The sequence below is a fragment of the Carex rostrata genome, chromosome 29 (genome assembly GCF_964058835.1).
Source record: "Carex rostrata chromosome 29, lpCarRost1.2, whole genome shotgun sequence".
Taxonomy (NCBI): Eukaryota; Viridiplantae; Streptophyta; class Magnoliopsida; order Poales; family Cyperaceae; genus Carex; species Carex rostrata.
In genome coordinates this window covers 2,631,441-2,650,210 of record NC_135946.1, presented here as the reverse complement: position 1 = coordinate 2,650,210, position 18,770 = coordinate 2,631,441, and the positions used below count along the sequence as shown (strand labels likewise).

At 35.9% G+C, this 18,770-nt stretch overlaps 1 protein-coding gene across 1 annotated transcript; it reads left to right on the top strand.

Annotated features, from left to right (window-relative positions):
• Positions 1–12,226: 12,226 nt before the first annotated feature.
• Positions 12,227–17,510, top strand: LOC144546403 (putative inactive receptor kinase At5g67200). Its single transcript, XM_078294938.1, has 3 exons — positions 12,227–13,930; positions 16,277–16,553; positions 17,050–17,510. The coding sequence occupies exons 1-3, from the start codon at positions 12,529–12,531 to the stop codon at positions 17,348–17,350; spliced, it is 1,980 nt and encodes a 659-aa protein (XP_078151064.1). The 5' UTR covers positions 12,227–12,528; the 3' UTR covers positions 17,351–17,510.
• The last annotated feature ends 1,260 nt before the right edge of the window (positions 17,511–18,770 follow it).

Genomic DNA, 18,770 nt, shown 5'->3' with positions numbered 1-18,770 from the left:
GCTTGGAGCTTAACGAAGGAAGACGAGCTATCTGGAGCAAGAAAGCACAAATCTGGCGAGTTTAGCATGGTGCAGCGAAATCTTTTCCATGGTCTGCCTCATGAAGATGCCACGCAACACTTAGCCAACTTTGAAGAAATCTGCAGTACAATCAAGGTACAAACTGTTTCTCCTGATGACCTTAAAGTGATGGCTTTCACTTTTTCTCTTGCAGATAAGGCTAAGGGGTGGATAGAGCAGCAGCCAGCAAAACGCCGTTTCACGCAGACCCATTGCGGCCCGCAATTCCGTTTATTGCGGCCCGCAACGAAGAAGACAGAGGCCTCCAGCATTCAACATACCTTATTGCGGCCCGCAAAGAGACTTATTGCGGCCCGCAATAAAGCTCACAGAAGGCATTACAAGGCTGATTTTTCCGGAATTTGGCGGGTCGACTCGGCGTTTGGATTTCTCGGTTGCATCTACACTTCACATTGGTTTGATTGCACACATTTGGTTGTATCTCTAACTCTATTTAATTTCAATTGCTTGAATTGAACCAAATTGGTAATTGAATTGATTGTGAATTGTAATTGAATTGAACCAATTGAACACCAATCATGCCACCAAAACCAAGGGGCAAGGGTAAGGCAATAGCAGAGGATGAGTTCATCCCCTCGAAACGGTCCAAACAATATCGAAGAGGGGACGGTACCAATAGTGGGTCTAATGATATTGAAATGTCTGACCAACCTGACTGGACCACTCTACCCCAAGATCAGAGGCCTGAAAACAAAGACACTGATTATGGTCTTAGATTTGTGCATCCAAAAGCACGAGAAAACTTTCAAATTCTTAAGACCAAAAAAGTTGTCCAGCCCAAGTATGTTCACATACCTACCCTTCAGCAGTTGGGCATTCTAGATGAGGTTCATCTCCTCATGTCTTCCCTTGGTATCTGGGACTACTGTACCAAACCATTTCCTGCGTACCGCACCCTGACCTATGAATTCCTGTCTACTCTGCACATGGAAGATGACACTCTATTGCAGTATTATTTGGATGGTGCAGAGTACCAGATTACGATTGAGGAACTCAGCAACCTCCTGGGGTTTCCTCTCCGGGCTGATGCCGTGACGGTGCCAGATTGGGAGCCGGACTCCAGCTTCTACGAATTCTCCTGCCAGCTGATTGGTGGTCCGAGGCGGACATACAAGGCGAGTCAGATCAGCCACCCGGTGTTTCGCTACATCCAGCGTGCTCTCTCCTTCACCATCTTTGCACGCGGAGAGACAGTGGGCACCTTGGGCGAGTGCGAGTCGTATTTCATCTATGCCATGATCCATGCCCTAACCAATCCCGAGAAATTACCCCACGTTGGCAGCTTCTTCATCGACAATCTCCTGAACGTGAGGACAAATGCCACTCCGGGCGGTATGATCTCCTGCGGGGGCTTTGTGACCCGTCTTGCCATCTACCATGGGGTCATTCCTGCAGAAGGGCCAGTTTTCAAAGTCCTTGCCCATCAACTCCAAAAGCAGACCGAGTTCATAGATATGGCATATCTTCAGACGGCTGGCATCTTCACTCGCGTCGGCAACTCTTTCTTCTTCCTCTCTAGCGGTCGGCAGATTCCCATGCCTCTCCGGATACCGGTTGATAGGACAGATCCCTCCACTTGGATTCTGCCCCTCGATATGGCTCAACCACCTGCCGCACAAGCCGCTGTTGATCCATTTGGGATCCCTGGACCTGAGCAGCCTCAGCCTCCTCCATTTTGGGCTTCCGGTGCTGACCAAGTGACCACGCAGCAAATGTACGAGTTGATGCAGACCATGAACACCAACATCAATAAGCTGCGTGACTATGTGGATGAGCGGTTCAACTCTGTTGATCGCCAGATTGCCGATCTCCGTACTCACATAGGAGGGCAGTTCACTCAGCATCAGACCTACATGACGGGTCAGTTCAGCACTTCTCACTCTGACATGACTCGGCTCACCGATCAGATGGGGCGCATGCATGTCCAGTACACGGACCTTGCAGGTACGGTGGATGAGATAGCTGAGCAGCAGCATGCCACTTACTATAGGACAGACCGCATCTACGGGCATATGTCTGACTCTGGCTTTGTTTCCGCTGACCCGATACCGCGGCGCCGCAGACCTACACGTCCAGCACCATCAGCGACTGGTACATCTTCTTCTCAGGGGACTGCGCAGCCACCTCCACCACCTCCACCAGCCTGATTTCATTGTGAGTTTCTTTATCTCCTCTTTTTACCTTTCATTAGCTTGTTTATTGCACCGGGTCGGTGCCAATGTTTAGGCTTGGGGGGGTAAAATTGTAGGAATTGTATCTTAGGTTTACCTTAGGTTTAAGTTAATGGTAGGTTCTGTGCTATTTAGGGGTTAAAATAATTAAATTTGAATGTTTTGAGAAAATGTCACAATCTAAGTGGGGATTTCAATGGTATAACCACATGGCGCAAGTTGACATAATAATTAGTGAATTTATGTTTTATGACACTTTAGTACCTGTGATCTTAAATTAGAACCTCTCTACATGTTGAAAATCAAGTCTCAGACGCGCAATGCCAAGAGTTACCGAAAGGCTTGGTGCCCGTAGGAAACTTTGCGCGAGATTCAGAAATTATTTTCTAATTGGACTTAATTGAACAAAGGTGTAGGCTGAAAAAAAGTGAGCTATGTTGGATTGAAGTCCTTAGGACAGATACATCCGCATATTAAAAATAAAAAAATATATAAAAATAAAAAATAAAAATAAAACAAAAAATATGAAAAAATATATATATAATAATAAAATAAAAATGAGTGGAAAAATGAGTGAGCCAAAAACAGACGGATGCACAAGTAAAAAAAAGTCAAAGCATCAGGCACAGTCTACACCCCTAACAAAAATTAAATTTTTAAAAGGATTTTCTGGAATTGGTTGTCACATGTACAATGGGGGAGAAAAATTTAGGATTAACTAATTCTGAAGTGTCATATAGATATAAACTTGCTTAATTAAAATCGAAACGTGTGTTTGTGAGGTGAAGAAGATCATTGAAAGAAACCCGCATAATTGTTTGACATACTCATGCTTTGAATTGAATTGTTTGAACCCTAAATTGCTTTGACTGACCAATTTTATTTTTAAGTCTTTAGGATAGTTTAGATAACTTGGTTTGAAATACATAAACAAAACCCGGGAATCCCTGTGAGGGTTTAGACTTGCTTGGGACAAGCAAAGACTAGGCTTGGGGGAATTTGATAAGCCACAATGATATATGTTGAAACATAGGGTTTGTTGTGTAAATTAAACCGAGTTTTGTTGAAATTAGAATTTAATTAGGTTATAAATGTTTAAAAGTTCAAGTTACTGCCCTAGTTGTGTTTATTTTGTAGGCAATCAAGTGCTTGGAGCTTAACGAAGGAAGACGAGCTATCTGGAGCAAGAAAGCACAAATCTGGCGAATTTTCACTTTTATTGCGGGCCGCAATTATTTTATTGCGGGCCGCAACCAACTAGTCAGAGCTGATTTGAAGAACAGAAAAATTTGTATTATTATTGCGGCCCGCAATAAACAGTTCCAGAAGCGATTTTTGCTATAATTAGTTGTTTTTAATTCTGGATGGGATATAACTGTTTTAGGGACGAATTTTAGACATTAGAAAGAGAGAAAAGCACAGGAGAATAAGGAGAATAAGGAGAAAAAGGAGAGACAAAAGAAAGGAGAAGAAGATAGCGAATTCTTCGAGCGGTTACATTGATTTCTTTCTCTTAGAACTCTTTTACTTGTTATTTCTCTTGTGTGCTGCAGCCATGATTGGCTAAGGCTATTTCTAGGGTTGATTAGGGTTAGAACTTGAAACTTATGTCATGGATTAGTTGATTTTATATTATATTTACTTGTTCCTTGGTATGATCTTTTCTTTATATTACTTGTTTGTGATGACTTAAGCGAAATTGCATGAAACCCTAGGATTCGGTATTTACAATTGAGAAATTGAATATTTAGTCCTGACCATAAAGAAAAGAGTATTTGATAGGCTAAGTACCGAGAGGAGACGCTCATCTTATACGGGCTTAACCCGATAGGTTAGAAAATTGTACCAAGTACCGAGAGGTGACGAATAACTTTCTATACCAATTGGGACAGTTAAAGACTTAATAACTTTGGGTTAGTGTAACCAAGTACCGAGAGGTGACATTTATACTAATTTAAAGACGGTATTAACATAGAAATATCACTTTATACCGATAACATTAGACTGTGCCTTCATATTTATAAGAACAACCTTAATAAATCAATTAATCGTGACATTAGTGGATAGGAACCCTAAGAGACCCTAATTTCTCATTCTTGTTTAAAACCACATTTAGACCTAGAATTTAGTTAATTCAATTTGATCAGCAACAAACCAAACCATCATAGAAAACAAACAAATTCCTTTATTTCCTTTTACTAAATTAAATTAGTTAGGTTAGGTTTAATATTCCGAATTGTCCCTGTGGAGACGATCCCTAAATACTACTTGACAAGGTTGTACACTTGCAACCGAATTGAGGGTAAATTAGGATTTATTACTTGTGTAGTAAAAACCACATCAATCTTTCATATATCTCAAATATATCTAATAATTTAAAAATAAATCATAAAAAGGAATCTGGATCGGTTCTATAAATAAAAACCAATCCAGATAACTATCTGGATCGGTTCTGTGTGAAAAACCGATCCAGATTCCATTTTCCTTTCAATTCTGTGTGAAAAAAATTTAAAAGCAAATAACATATAAAAATTTATTATGTAAAGTTGTTTTAATATGTTTTTTTTATAAATAAAGAATAGTATACACATATATATACACATACACATACACATTTTTTTTTTTACATACACATACTCATACACATACATAAAGAAGATTTTAGCTCATTAGGTCACTGTTTTTTTTTTACACATATATATACACATACACATACACATTGTTATACAATTCTTTTTGTACAGTTACTTATTAAGATACACAAATTATTTTTGTACAGTTATTTATTTAATTTTTTTTTATCTTTCATATATCTCAAATATATCTAATAATTTAAAAATAAATCATAAAAAAGAATCTGGATCGGTTCTATAAATAAAAACCGATCCAGATAACTATCTGGATCGGTTCTGTGTGAAAAACCGATCCAGATTCCATTTTCCTTTCAATTCCTTTCATTTGTCCTATCTATGGTTCATGTATGTGAGGTGCTCGTCTGTTTGTGAGTTTTACTGTTTTAGACTTTTAGTTGAACCAGGTGCTTGACTAAGTGATGAAGCATGTGCCTAATGTTTGCAGTTGAACAGAGTGCATTAGACTGCTTTTGATAACCTTATCTATATATTGCCCAATCATGGTATCTGATACCTCGCATATTTAGCCTATATTTGACTTGATTTCGTACCAAATTCACGTTCTAAATTGTCAAAATCATGTGCATTTCATTGATATATCCTTAGAATTTGGTACTGCTGAGAGTTTGTTTGTTTTCTGCAGGATTGGAGCAAAATAAACGAAGAAACGGTGTTTTTGGACTCTCTGGTATGGCCCTTACCAGGCTTGGTACGGCCCTTACCAGGTTTGGTACGACCCTTACCAGACTTAGCCGATCCAGCCTCCCTCCCATCTTGTACGGCCTAGCCGTACCACTTTGGTACGGGCCGTACATAGATGCCGCCTGGCAGAATTCAAATCTTGGCAGAGGCTATTTAAAGTGAGAGATCTCTCCATTTTCGGGATACACATTTCATTCCAGATTGAGAGCTCAGAGAAAGAGAGAAAGAGAGCAAAGGAGCAAGGAGAGAAGAAGAAGGAAGAGGAAGAGGCGAAAATCGACGGATCAACCCCTTCTCCACTCCCGATCTTCGATCTAGTTCTATCATGCCTATCTTTATCTCTTTACTTGTATTTCTGGACAGATCTATGACTTGTGAGTAGTTGATCATTGTTTCTAGGGTTTGTAGATGGATTTTCTTGATTTGTGTTGCTTTTCTTGATTTGGATCTTGTATGAACTCTTTTGATTGTATTGATTGTGTATTTACTTGTCTTGATTGCTTTGTCTTGCTGTGATTGCATGTGGTGTGCCTATAGTGGTAGATCAACCCTAACAAGGTCATGTGACCATTGCCTTCTCTCAACCAAACCAATCCATTTAGGTAGACTTGTTCGAATTGAAGCCGAAAGGTTGAATTCTCTCCTAATTGACAGATTAGAGGATACCTTAGATCTCCAATCAATCAACTAGAGGATCTGGACCAAAACACGAGAGTTGAGGTTTAGAAACCCTAGAAGGTGAAGAATTGACTCTAAAACCTAGATCTTGAACCAACAAACGAGAGTTGAGGTTTAGGAACCTTAGGTATGGTCAATTGAACCTTTCTCAAGAGTTTAATACAAGGTACCAGCAAGAAATGCATCAACTCGAACTTGTAAGCTCTGTTCTGGTAAATCAGTACGGGTCTTACAAGAGTGGTGCGGCCTACCCGTACCAAGCCCCACTCGGCTTGGTCGGACCAGGTTGGTGCGGCCTAGCCGTACCAACTTGGTAAGACCCGTACCACTAGAGGAAAATCAGAGATGAAGTCTGAAACCCTTGAAACATCTTTTATCCTAAATCAAAACACAGTTTATACCTTTCCTTGCACAGTTACTATTCTATTGCATTGTTTGATTGCTTGAGTTGATTCTTTAGGAAGATTAAGTACCAAAACTCCCTCTTTCTCACTTCTAGTTTTTAGTCGAGATAAGTAGATTCTAGATAAAGAAACCGTCTCTGTGGATCGATACCCGATTATACTCCTCGATAGGGTTGTGCACTTGCAACCCTAATTGGAAAGTGTAACCGCGGTTTTAAAAGGTACGCTCCCAAGCGTACCGAAACTTGCGTTGCGCTTTCACGCGAACAGTATCACTGAAAGATGCCAAATTGAAATTGGAGGACCGAATAATTAGTATGAGTATGATAATTTTTTTTTTCAATTTTCATGAGTGGGCCAAACCAGAGAGTATTCATATTAAAAAAAGTAAATTTCCATTTTCCTTTCAATTTGAAAAAATTTAAAAGCAAATAACATATAAAAATTTATTATGTAAAATTGTTTTAATATGTTTTTTTTATACATAAAGAAGGTTTTAGTATACACATATATATACACATACACATACACATTTTTTTTTTACATACACATACACATACATAAAGAAGGTTTTAGTTCATTAGGTCACTGTTTTTTTTTTTACACATATATATACACATACACATTTTTATACAGTTATTTATTAAGATACAAAAATTATTTTAGAAATTGTTATATAAATTCTTTTATAAATTGTTTTATAAATTTTCTTATTTAATTTTTATATTTTCATTCCAATAAAATTAAAATTAAGTATCTGGATCGGTTAAATACTAAAGAACCAATCCATATTGTTTTTCATTATAAAACAGTGGCCTAATGAACTATCTGGATCGGTTTTAGTATAATAACCGATCCAGATACTATCTGAATCGGTTATTATACTAAAACCGATCCAGATAGTGTCGTTGGGCGCCATCTTATACTTAGCAAAAATTGAAAAAACCTCACTCAAACTCACTCAAACTCAAACCGTGACCTAGCCTCTTCCTCTCCTCCTCAAACCCCTAGTCCGTCGGCTCCTCCCTCTCCTCCTCCGTGGCCTCTCTCGTTGCTCCTCCCTCTCCTCCTCTGTGAAAGCCTTCCATTCCACTCCTCCCTCTCCGTCGGCTCGGTGGCCCCACCTCCCTAGATCTCCCTCTCAAACCCGGCCCTCTCTCTCAAACTCGGGTAAGTCCCCTCTCCCTCTCCCTCTCTAAAATCGGTTTATTAGGAATTTTTTAGAAATTGTTAGCAATTTGGATTAGAAATTTTTGCTAATTAATTCGGTTTATTACAAATTGTTGCTAATTCGGTTTATTACAAATTGTTAAGACTTGTTGCTAATTAGAAATTGTTGCTTATTAGAAATTGTTAAACCTTGTTTGTTAACCCTAGTTACTCAAGTGTACTTGGTACCAAGGCATTGTGTTCATATTTCAACAGTGTCTTCATCAGGGTAATGGGTACTTCTTTGACGATTCATAACGATTGCAAGGTAATAGTTTCTATTGAGATATATGATTATAAGGACCTAGTTGGAAAAAATTGTGAATATTTAGACATATAAGCCATTTGTATGCTCATTAACATACATTTCAATTTTTTCAAACTTGTTATGTAGTGCCCACAACAACCGGCCGGCTGGGAATGTGCATATTATGTTATGTTGCTCGTGCAAGACATAATAAACGAACACATTGATATTTTTCCGAACTTAAAGGTATGCATTTATATATTTTTCAAAAAGTAATTAACCATTTTTGCTTCAAATATAATAAAATACACAATTAATTGTGCATGCTCTTCTATCTTTTAAAAAATGCAGGACATTCCCGCTAAACATACTGTACAACGCTTGAGCGACTTATGAAAAATGTGGGTTCAATATTTCCTAAATGAGATAAAGTCGACAAGAAGAAGTACAACAATTTAGGATGTGTAAACTTAATCTGTAGGATGTGTATGTCTATGATATTTAATTTAGGATTCGTATGTGATTTGTATATGTAAACTTAATTTAGGATGTGTAAACTTAATTTGTATGATGTGTTTGATATCTATTTGTGACTTGCATGCATATATATTTATCAATCTGTGATTTGTATCGGTAGCATATTAATTGGGCCAGCATATATATATATATATATATATAAATGGAAGCTGGCCAAATAATTAAAATTCATTTTTTACATTCAACCAAACATCTGGATCGGTTCTTATTCAAAAACCGATCTAGATATGTAATTTTAAAAAAAAAATATCCGAAAATACTATCAGGATCGGTTTTATATAAAAACCGATCTTGATAGTACGTATCTGGATCGGTTTTTATTCAAAAACCGATCTTGATATGTAATTTTTAATAAAAAAAAAAATTCGAAAATATTATCAAGATCGGTTTTTATATAAAAACCGATCTTGATATGTAATTTTTAATTAAAAAAAATTCAAAAAAACTATCAAGATTGGTTTTTATATAAAAACCGATCTTGATAGTACGTATCTGGATCGGTTTTTATATAAAAACCGATCTTGATATGTAATTTTTAATAAAAAAAAATTCGAAAAAACTATCAAGATCAGTTTTTATATAAAAACCGATCTTGATAGTACGTATCTGGATCGGTTGTTATGTAATTTTTTAAAAAAAATTCGAAAATACTATCAAGATCGGTTTTTAGATAAAAACCGATCTTGATAGTACGTATCGGGATCGGTTCTTAGTCAAAAACCGATCTAGATAACAACTATTAAGATCGGTTTTGGTAAAAAACCGATCCTAATAGTTTCTATTTGGATCGGTTCTTTAAAAAATATAAAACCGATCCTGATAGTATCAGTATCGCCTTCAACAGGATCGGTTGGATTCCGATACTGATATGTGTATATAACCGATTCTGATTCCATATTTTCCACTAGTGATAGAAATCCGCATATGCGGTGGCCTTCCGCATACCGCATAGAAACCGCATTTTACAACACTGATATTAACAATGCTACTTTGAATTCCCACAACTTATGAACAATAGAATCAGCATATAAAAACTTATGATTTATGTGTTGTACAAAATCAAAACAGCGCTATTAATATCTTTACCTGATATAATTTGGAGTTCAACTCACCTCCCATTTGATAAAAGTCAGTCAACAATCAATATTAATTAATATGGTGGTTGTAGGTTTTTTCAGATACATGATTTTACAGATCTTATGTGGCATGATTTTACATATTTTTTATATTGTTCATTTTGGATATATTATTTCTATTTATTTAGCCTTCCGTATGTATGAGAAATCACATATGATTGACAGTGAAAGTTTGAGATGTGACAATTTTCCTGAATATATCAATAAGAATGGACATGTACATTGCAAAAATGTTAGACCGGATAATTTCGATCATATGATGTAGAAATAAATATAGTAATTTGTGTCTGAAAATTTTAAATTTGATATTAAAATAAATAAATAAATAAATCAATCAAATAACCATAATTTTTTTGAGAATTCCATATTGAATGCGACCACAACCATAAATAGCGAACCAATTTGATATCCGCCATCTTAAATGACGGACATATATTTCCTGATTTTTGCACCATATTTTGACTTTCCATTCCATATATATATTTGAGTTATCTGATTGTCTAGTTTCAATGGAGATCCAAAATAAAAAAATAAAAATAAAAAAAAGTTGCAACAATGTCAGTAGGAAAAAAAAAGTTTTGTTTGCAACTTGACATTGCAGACACTTTATTTCTGTTTGCGACGTAAAGCTGCAGTCATATTAAATATCGAATTTTCAGAAAATCGTAGTTATTTGATTTATCTATTTTCTTTTAATGTCAAATTTAAAAATTTCGGAATTTGTGCAGTGGCTGAACATGATAAAATGAACTCTAAATTTGTTTGATTTGTTTGGGAGGCACATTTGTTGTCATGACTTGTTAATTTTTCAGAAGAGGGCTTTATAATTGAATTTAAATGACATATGGATATTTTGTCCAAGATGGTGACAACTGACAAGCCTTTGGTCCACGTGCATGTTCATATTGGATCTAAAATGTCACTGTTAAAGGATCCGTCACACCACCTCTAATAATATGGTTACCCAAACACTTGAATTCTGTTGCATTCAAATGAAAAAGCTGCAAGTCAATTAATGGACGGGCTTCAAAATAGGTTCGGATCCGACCCGGTAATGTAGGGGCCTCTGAGATATCTCAACTTTTGCGTGACCGACGTGTCCGGTGCCTATTCGGAGGTGATGTAGGGGTCAGTATTATGTGTGCTTTGAGATTCGTGTCGAACACATTTAAACGGTTGGGATTTTCCATAAAGTCACGCAAAGTTGATATATCTCAGAGGATACGAATTCATCCGTAGTAATTCATTGCCACCTCCCAAAAGCCTCGGTTCTGTTTCTCTCCAATTATTCTTTATTCAATTTAACTATCTGACAAGCCAATGGTAATACAGATCATGAATTTTAGCAATTGTAGAGGAAACATTGTAGAGAAGTGTGATCCGAACAGAGATACCTCGCTTTTCTCGATAAACAACAGCTTTCACGTGACGCTAAGCTGCCCTCTTGGCTCTTTTTCTGATCTTCTGTGGCGCAGAGGACTATGAAAAATTATAGAACTAGACGAACATAATAAGTAGCTTTGACCTAATGGGATGGTTGCTTGGTATTAGTCACAGACGATCAGAAACTTTAAAAGAGAGGTCCACCCACAGTTTAATCTGCTTCCTCCTTTGTTTGTCCTCTTGCGCATCTTTTTTACCTTGCTTCCTCTCCATTACAAACTATACAGACAGTATCCAGGCTTAATACTACAAGTTAGCTATGAAATAAAACGAAATCTTAATTCAGCAAGTACTTTTGGAAGAAAATAAATCTTACTTGAATTGTTGGCTTTATGCATTTAAATTAAAACTAATTTGATTTATTCCTATAAACTGAATGTAATTAAATTAGAGTGAGTCTATGGTACTATGCATATCACAGGTTGTTACTGTGCTATGACTCTATATTTGAGTTTTCATATCCTAACGGTCGATCCGAACCGTTCATCTTGTTCTTCATATTAATATGTGTTTGGAGACCAAATTTTACATTTTTTGAAATTTTTTTACTATTTTTTTAGATATTTAGAAAATCACTTGATCTGAAAATTCTGGACCATCCAAAAACAGTGATTTTTAATAAATCTAAAAAAATAGTAAAAAAATTTCAAAAAATGTAAAATTTGATCTCCAAACACATATTAATATGGAGAACAAGATGAACGGTTCGGATTGACCGTTAAGATTTGAAAACTCGAATATAGAGCCGTAACACAGTAACAAATCGTAATATGCATAGTACCATAGACTCACTCATTAAATTACTTCATATATCACTAAAGTGTTAATTTTGTTAGGAATTTCAATATCTTTTAACAATATAATATAATAATATATTAAAAAAATATTTATGCATATCATACAATTGATACAAATATTTTATTCATGAGATATATATAATTTTAAATAAAAAATAAATATCTTATTGTACTGATAAAGAGATGACAAAATAATTTCACTATACAAGCATCCATCCTGTGCATTTGAACTGGAGAGAATAAGAAATGTTTTAATTGCTCCTGTGCTCCCACTCAGGCTAAATATTTTAACACAGGATTTTTGTCTTCATGCAGCGCACAGACTATAGAACCAAAACAGCGCTGTACATGCTTCGTGCGCTGCATAAAATTAAAAGTACTCTGTTAATATCCTTAGCCCCACTCACTCTTCTTCTCTAGCTGCATCTCTCTCTCTCTCAGAGGCTCAAATTTGAAACCTTAAACCCAATCTCTCCTTCTAGATGCCACAATGCACAACCCATTACTACTACTTCTTCTCCTCTCCATTACCACCCCTATCCATTCCCTCTCCAGTTCCTCCGATGCTTCTGCTCTACTCTCCTTCAAATCCTCAGCCGACCCATCAAACCACCTTCTCTTCTCTCCAGTCACTTCCACCACCCCTTGCAAATGGATTGGAGTCTCCTGTTCTCCTTCCAACAGGGTAACCCGGTTAGTTCTAGAATCCCTCAGCATAAATGGCACATTTGCCGATTCTACCCTCGGCCGACTCGACCAGTTAAGGATTCTCAGTCTAAAGTTCAATTCTTTTACTGGTACTTTACCTGATTTATCAAACCTCACCAATCTTAAAGCACTGTATCTTGATCATAACCAGTTCTCGGGTCGGTTTCCTGCTTCTCTCCTCTCCCTTCACCGGTTGAGAACTCTTGATCTGTCAAACAATTTGTTTACTGGGTCGGTACCGGTTGGCCTTACCCAGCTTGAACGGTTGGTTGTGTTACAGCTTGAGTCGAACCAGTTTACTGGTACTGTGCCGGCATTCAACCAATCCTCTTTGAAATCGCTCAACATGTCGAGTAATAATCTTACTGGCCCGGTACCAGCAACTGTTGTGTTATCTACCTTTGGTTCACCGGCTTTTGTAGGTAATCCTGGTTTGTGTGGAGAGGTTGTTAGGAGGGAATGTAGATCCCACATTGCTTTCTTTCCTCATGCTGGTACCAAGGCACCTTCTCCGGCTGTACCACCTTCTGTTAATGACTCGAGACAAGGGTTTCTTCTCTCTGAATCCTCGGCCCCACCTTCTAGAACCCCACACAAGCATGCAATTCTAGCAATCGGTTTCATGTCTGGTGCAATATTTTTCATTGCATTTTTAACTATTATCTTAGCATTACGAAAGATAAAGAGAGCGAAAATAATGGCTCACGGGAAAATCCACACACCCGAAAAAAGCGCTGACACCAGCGAACAAACCGCCACAGAAGATCCTGAGGAACCAACAGCAGCAATGATAATGGAAATTCCAGAAGAAAAGGAGAAAGAGAAGGAAAAGGAAAGGGCGAAAAATTTAGGGAAAAGTGGGTGCTTGACTTTTTGTGCAGGGGAGGCACCTGGGTACAACTTGGAGCAGCTAATGAAAGCCTCGGCAGAGATGTTGGGAAGAGGCAGTGTAGGTGCAACATACAAGGCGGTATTGGATAACAGGTTGATTGTGTGTGTGAAGAGGCTTGATGCAGGTCGGATTGGGTTAGCGGGTAAGGAGGATTTTGAAAGGCATATGGAGGCGGTTGGGAGGCTTCGGCACCCGAATTTGGTACCGCTCCGCGCATATTTTCATGCTAAGGAGGAGAGGTTGCTCGTTTATGATTATCAACCCAACGGGAGTTTGTTTTCACTTATACATGGTACGTTGTTATATCAATTTTATATTCAGTAACTAATTAAGTAGTGTCATAGTCATGAACCTAAACAATGGTAAGTTATTTCCGACTAAATTTTACATTTTTTAGATTTTTTTTACTATTGTTTTAGATAGGTAGAAAATCACTACTTTTGAATGGTCTAGAATCTCTAGATCAACTGATTTTCTACCAATGTAAAAAATTAGTAAAAAATTGTAAAAAATATAAAATTTGATCTACACATACATTTTCACATGAAGATCATGTTGGTCTTTGAAAACAAAGACATTGATCCATAGTATGGACCAATATGCGCTATGCATAGTGTCGTAGCCTCATCATATAGAGGTGCATTTATTTGGGGTCAATTATATTTCCATTTAGTGGATAAAACATGTTGCAGTTTTGGAAAATATAGAATTTATCATATGAGTGTGCATTAAATGATCTTGATTGCATTAATATAGTACCAGACATGCTATGATTTTGTCTCAACCACCAAAATTATTGCTTAAATAGTAAGTGCAATAGTTGACAATTTGGAACAAATGTTGAAGATAATGACACCTCAACATATTCTTCTACCTTATGAGAACACTACTTTGTAATACTTTTTTTAAATGCTAAAAGTGCAAAAAAAAAAAAAAAAAAAAAAAATCTAATTGACAATTGCAGGCCTTGAAATCTGCAGTAACATTCTATTGGTATGGTATTACTTTTCTGGTACACACTGTTTAATACCAGTAACTTATTTGGTAAAATCTGTAGCACTAGTACATGCACTTGCTAGTAACACCTGTTACCATCCATGATCTCTAATGTATCAATATCTGATATTTTACTTCACTGGTTATTTTTTAAGTATATGAATTGAGCTCAAGCATGCCAAATAAACAGTAGGGTGTTCATTGGGTCTGGTTTATTTGGTTTTCAACCGAACCAAAAAAGTTTGGAATAAATGGTTTGGTTTTTTGGTTTAAATGGATCAGTTCGGTTGAATTTTTGAATTACTTTGGTTTTTTATAAAAGGAATCGTTTTATTTTACTCTCCTGTGCACCCAAATCTGGTACCGCTCCGTGCATATTTTCATGCTTAGGAAGAGAGGTTGCTTATTTATGATTATCAACCGAATTGGAGTTTGTTTTCTCTTATACATAGTATGTTATTATATCAAATTTTTATTCGGATTCTAATCAAGTAGTGTCATAGTCATGCACCTAAACAATGGTAATTTTATTTCAGACCATTCAAGTTTAGTATCGGTATGGTACTAGAGTGAGGCTATGGTATTATGCATACATTCAACATGATTTTCCTATGAAAATGTATTTGTTCATTAAATTTTACATTTTCTAGAATTTTTTTACTATTTTTTTAGATAGGTAGAAAATCACTACTTTTGAATGGTCTAGAATCTCTTGATCAACTGATTTTCTGCCTATGTAAAAAACTAGTAAAATAATTCTAAAAAATGGGAAATTTGATCTACAAGTAGATTTTCACATGGAGATCATGTTGAACAGTTTAGATCGATTGTTTGGTCTTTGAAAATAAAGATATTGATCCATAGTATGGGCCAATATGTGGTGTATATTTGGGGTCAATTATATTTCCATTTAGTGGATAAAACATATTGCAATTTTGGAAAATATAGATTTTATCTTATTATTGTGGCCTAAATTATCTGATCAAAGATACATGGGGAGTCTGCATTAAATGAACTTAATTGCATTAATATAGTACCAGACATGCTATGATTTTGTCTCAACCACCAAAATTATTGCTAATTTGGAACAAATGTGGAAGATAACGACACCTCAACATATTCTTGTACCTTATGAGAACACTACTCTGTAGTACTATTTTTAAATGCTAAAAGTGCAAAAAAAAAAAAAAAAAAAAAAAAATTCTATTGGTATGCTATTACTTTCCTGATACACACTGTTTAATACCAGTAACTTTTTTTGGTAAAATCAGTAACTGATATTCTACTTTATTTGTTATTTTTGAAGTAAATGCATTGAGAGCATGCCAAATAAACAGTAGGTAACCCTAAATATAAGAAAAGTTACTAAACATACTGTGACTAAAATTTCAAATTACAGCTGTTTAGTTTAGTACAGGCTAAATTTGAGCATAGCGGCTAATTTTGAATTCTTTTAAAATATTAAACGAATCTTATACATATCAAAATAGGATTTCCTTAACAGTATTTATTTTACTCTCTGAATTGATATCATTGTACATATCAATTGCTTTTCTTGCCATTCTCAAAAGCTAAAATTATTGTTAACCTACTTATACTGATGCCAAAAAGGTTTTAATATTATAGCATTTTGATTTGCTAGGTTCGAAATCGACACGTGCAAAGCCTCTGCATTGGACCTCATGCCTAAAAATAGCAGAAGACATAGCTCAAGGTCTGTCATACATCCACCAGGCATCACGTCTGGTGCACGGAAACATCAAGTCATCTAATGTAATTCTCGGCCCCGATTTTGAGGCCTGCCTTGCTGATTGCTGCCTTGCTTTTCTCCTCGATGAACAGTTTTTTGAAACAGATGATGAGTCAAGGTACTATCGGGCACCGGAAGCCACTGACTCGAACAGGTCGCTCACACCCAGGTTGCGATAATTTTTTTTCTTTTGTTTAATATTTGCTATGGCTTTGGATAATTTTCAAAGTCAAAACAGTCAATCGGAATTGTCTAACATGATCTCCATAATAAAATGTGTTTGGAGGCTAAATTTTATATCTTTCTAAATTTTTTTACTTTTTTTCTAGATAGGTACAAAATCACTGTTTTTCAGAAGATTGTGGACCATCCAAAAACAGTGATTTCATATCTATCTGAAAAAATAGTAAATGGTTCTCAAAAAATAGAAAATTTGGTCTTCATACACATTATAGCAGATCATGTGAAGTGGTTTAGATTGACTATTTAAACTTTGAAAAGGGTGGCATTTGAACCCTACTGAGGTTTCATTGAGTTAATTTGTACACAAGATAAGTATAGATTTGATGTTGTCTTGTAGGGTTCGAAATTTTTGAAAAATTAACATGGAAAATCATACTACTAATTTGTATAAAGCAAAAATAATAACTATTTATCTTTTACAGATCGGATATATACGCCTATGGTGTTCTCCTTCTCGAACTACTAACCGGGAAATCGCCACTAGACCACCAACACTTAATCTCAAAAGACCTGCCGACGTGGGTCCGGTCCGTGAGAGAGGAAGGAGAGAGTGTAGACGACGAAAGACTAACAATGATTGTTGACATTGCTGCAACATGCATTCGATCATCTCCTGAAAGTCGACCGACGGCATGGCAAGTGCTAAAGATGATCCAAGAAGTCAAAGAAGCCGAGACCGGAGATGCCGATGAAGACAGCAATTTGAGTGCTAGTAGTTCTTAGTTTCTCTTTTTGTGCTTTGTTCTTGTTTTTCCTTTTCCTTTGTTTATGGTATTTATTTATTTTGTTTTGGTTGGGTCTATATCTAATGGGCTGTTAGTTATTATCACTATTAACTTGCAATGAGCATATTGAAATTAATTTTGTCTAATTTCTTGACAAATAATGATATTCAAATAATGCATTAGGCATTCAAATGCTTTCTTTCCATGAATTGTGAAGAGGGAAACAGTTAATTGGGATTTTTGAGATCTGGTAGGTAAAAACTGAACTGCTTGTAGATATTCTTTCAAAGAGTGAGGCTATGGTACTATCCATAGCACAAATTAGTCTGTACTATGAATAAATATATATCTTTCAAAGTGTAAATAGACAATTTAAGTTGTTCAACATGATCTTCATATGAAAATGTACTTGCATACTAAATTTTACATTTTTGCAATTTTTTTTTTACTGTTTTTTGGGATAAGTAAAAAAATCACTTGATCTAAAGAATTTAGACCATTCTAAAGTGCTCATTTTCAACCAACATAAAAAATAGTAAAATTTTTTTTAGAAAAATGTAAAATTGAACCTCTAAATTCATATTCATATGGATATCATATTCAAAGGCTTCAAATTTACTGTTTGAACTTTAAAAACTAAGATATTGATCGTTAGCACGAACCAATCTGCGTTATGCAAATTACCATAGCCTCATTCATAAAATAATATTTACTGTTCCAAATTTCAAACTCAATTTAAATTTATATTGTACCTATTTTATCTGTTGTTCCGACCAGTTTAGGTATACATATTTTTTTATCTTTTTAATAAAGAGTAAAATGGGCACTTCATAAATTTTAAATAAGTTTTAATAAACAAAAGGCAACCAAATGAGTAAATTTGTGAGTTTTTGAAATTTAAAAAGATAAATATGATGTTATGAATTTTAGAGGAAGAAATACGTAATTTCAAAGTTTTTGAGGGAGGTATAAATAAAATCCCACTCCCCCCCCCCCCCCCCGAAAAAAAAAGACATCCTACACAGCTACACTAAAAAGGGTATACTAAATCCCAAACAGTACCGAAGAGGGATGAAAGGAATTCAATCCAGTACAATACCTTACCGTGTCGAATGAGATCAGACTCGTCCGTTTCAATCTGACACGAATCTCAAAACATTTCCCATACTCTAAATAGGATCAATTTTCGCTCGGTCGAGAGTATTACATCTTCTCAGGTGAAAATTGTTAACAGATCAGTTTTGTCTTCATGCAGCGTACGAACTATAGAATCGAAACAGCATTGCATATGGTTTATGCTCTGCACGAAGCCAAAAATCACTCTGTTAAAATATTATCCATCATCTCCTCAGCGGAACCGGGGTGGCGTCCAATGGAACTTGGACCAAATTCGATCCGGTGTCATGTAAGAGTCGTTC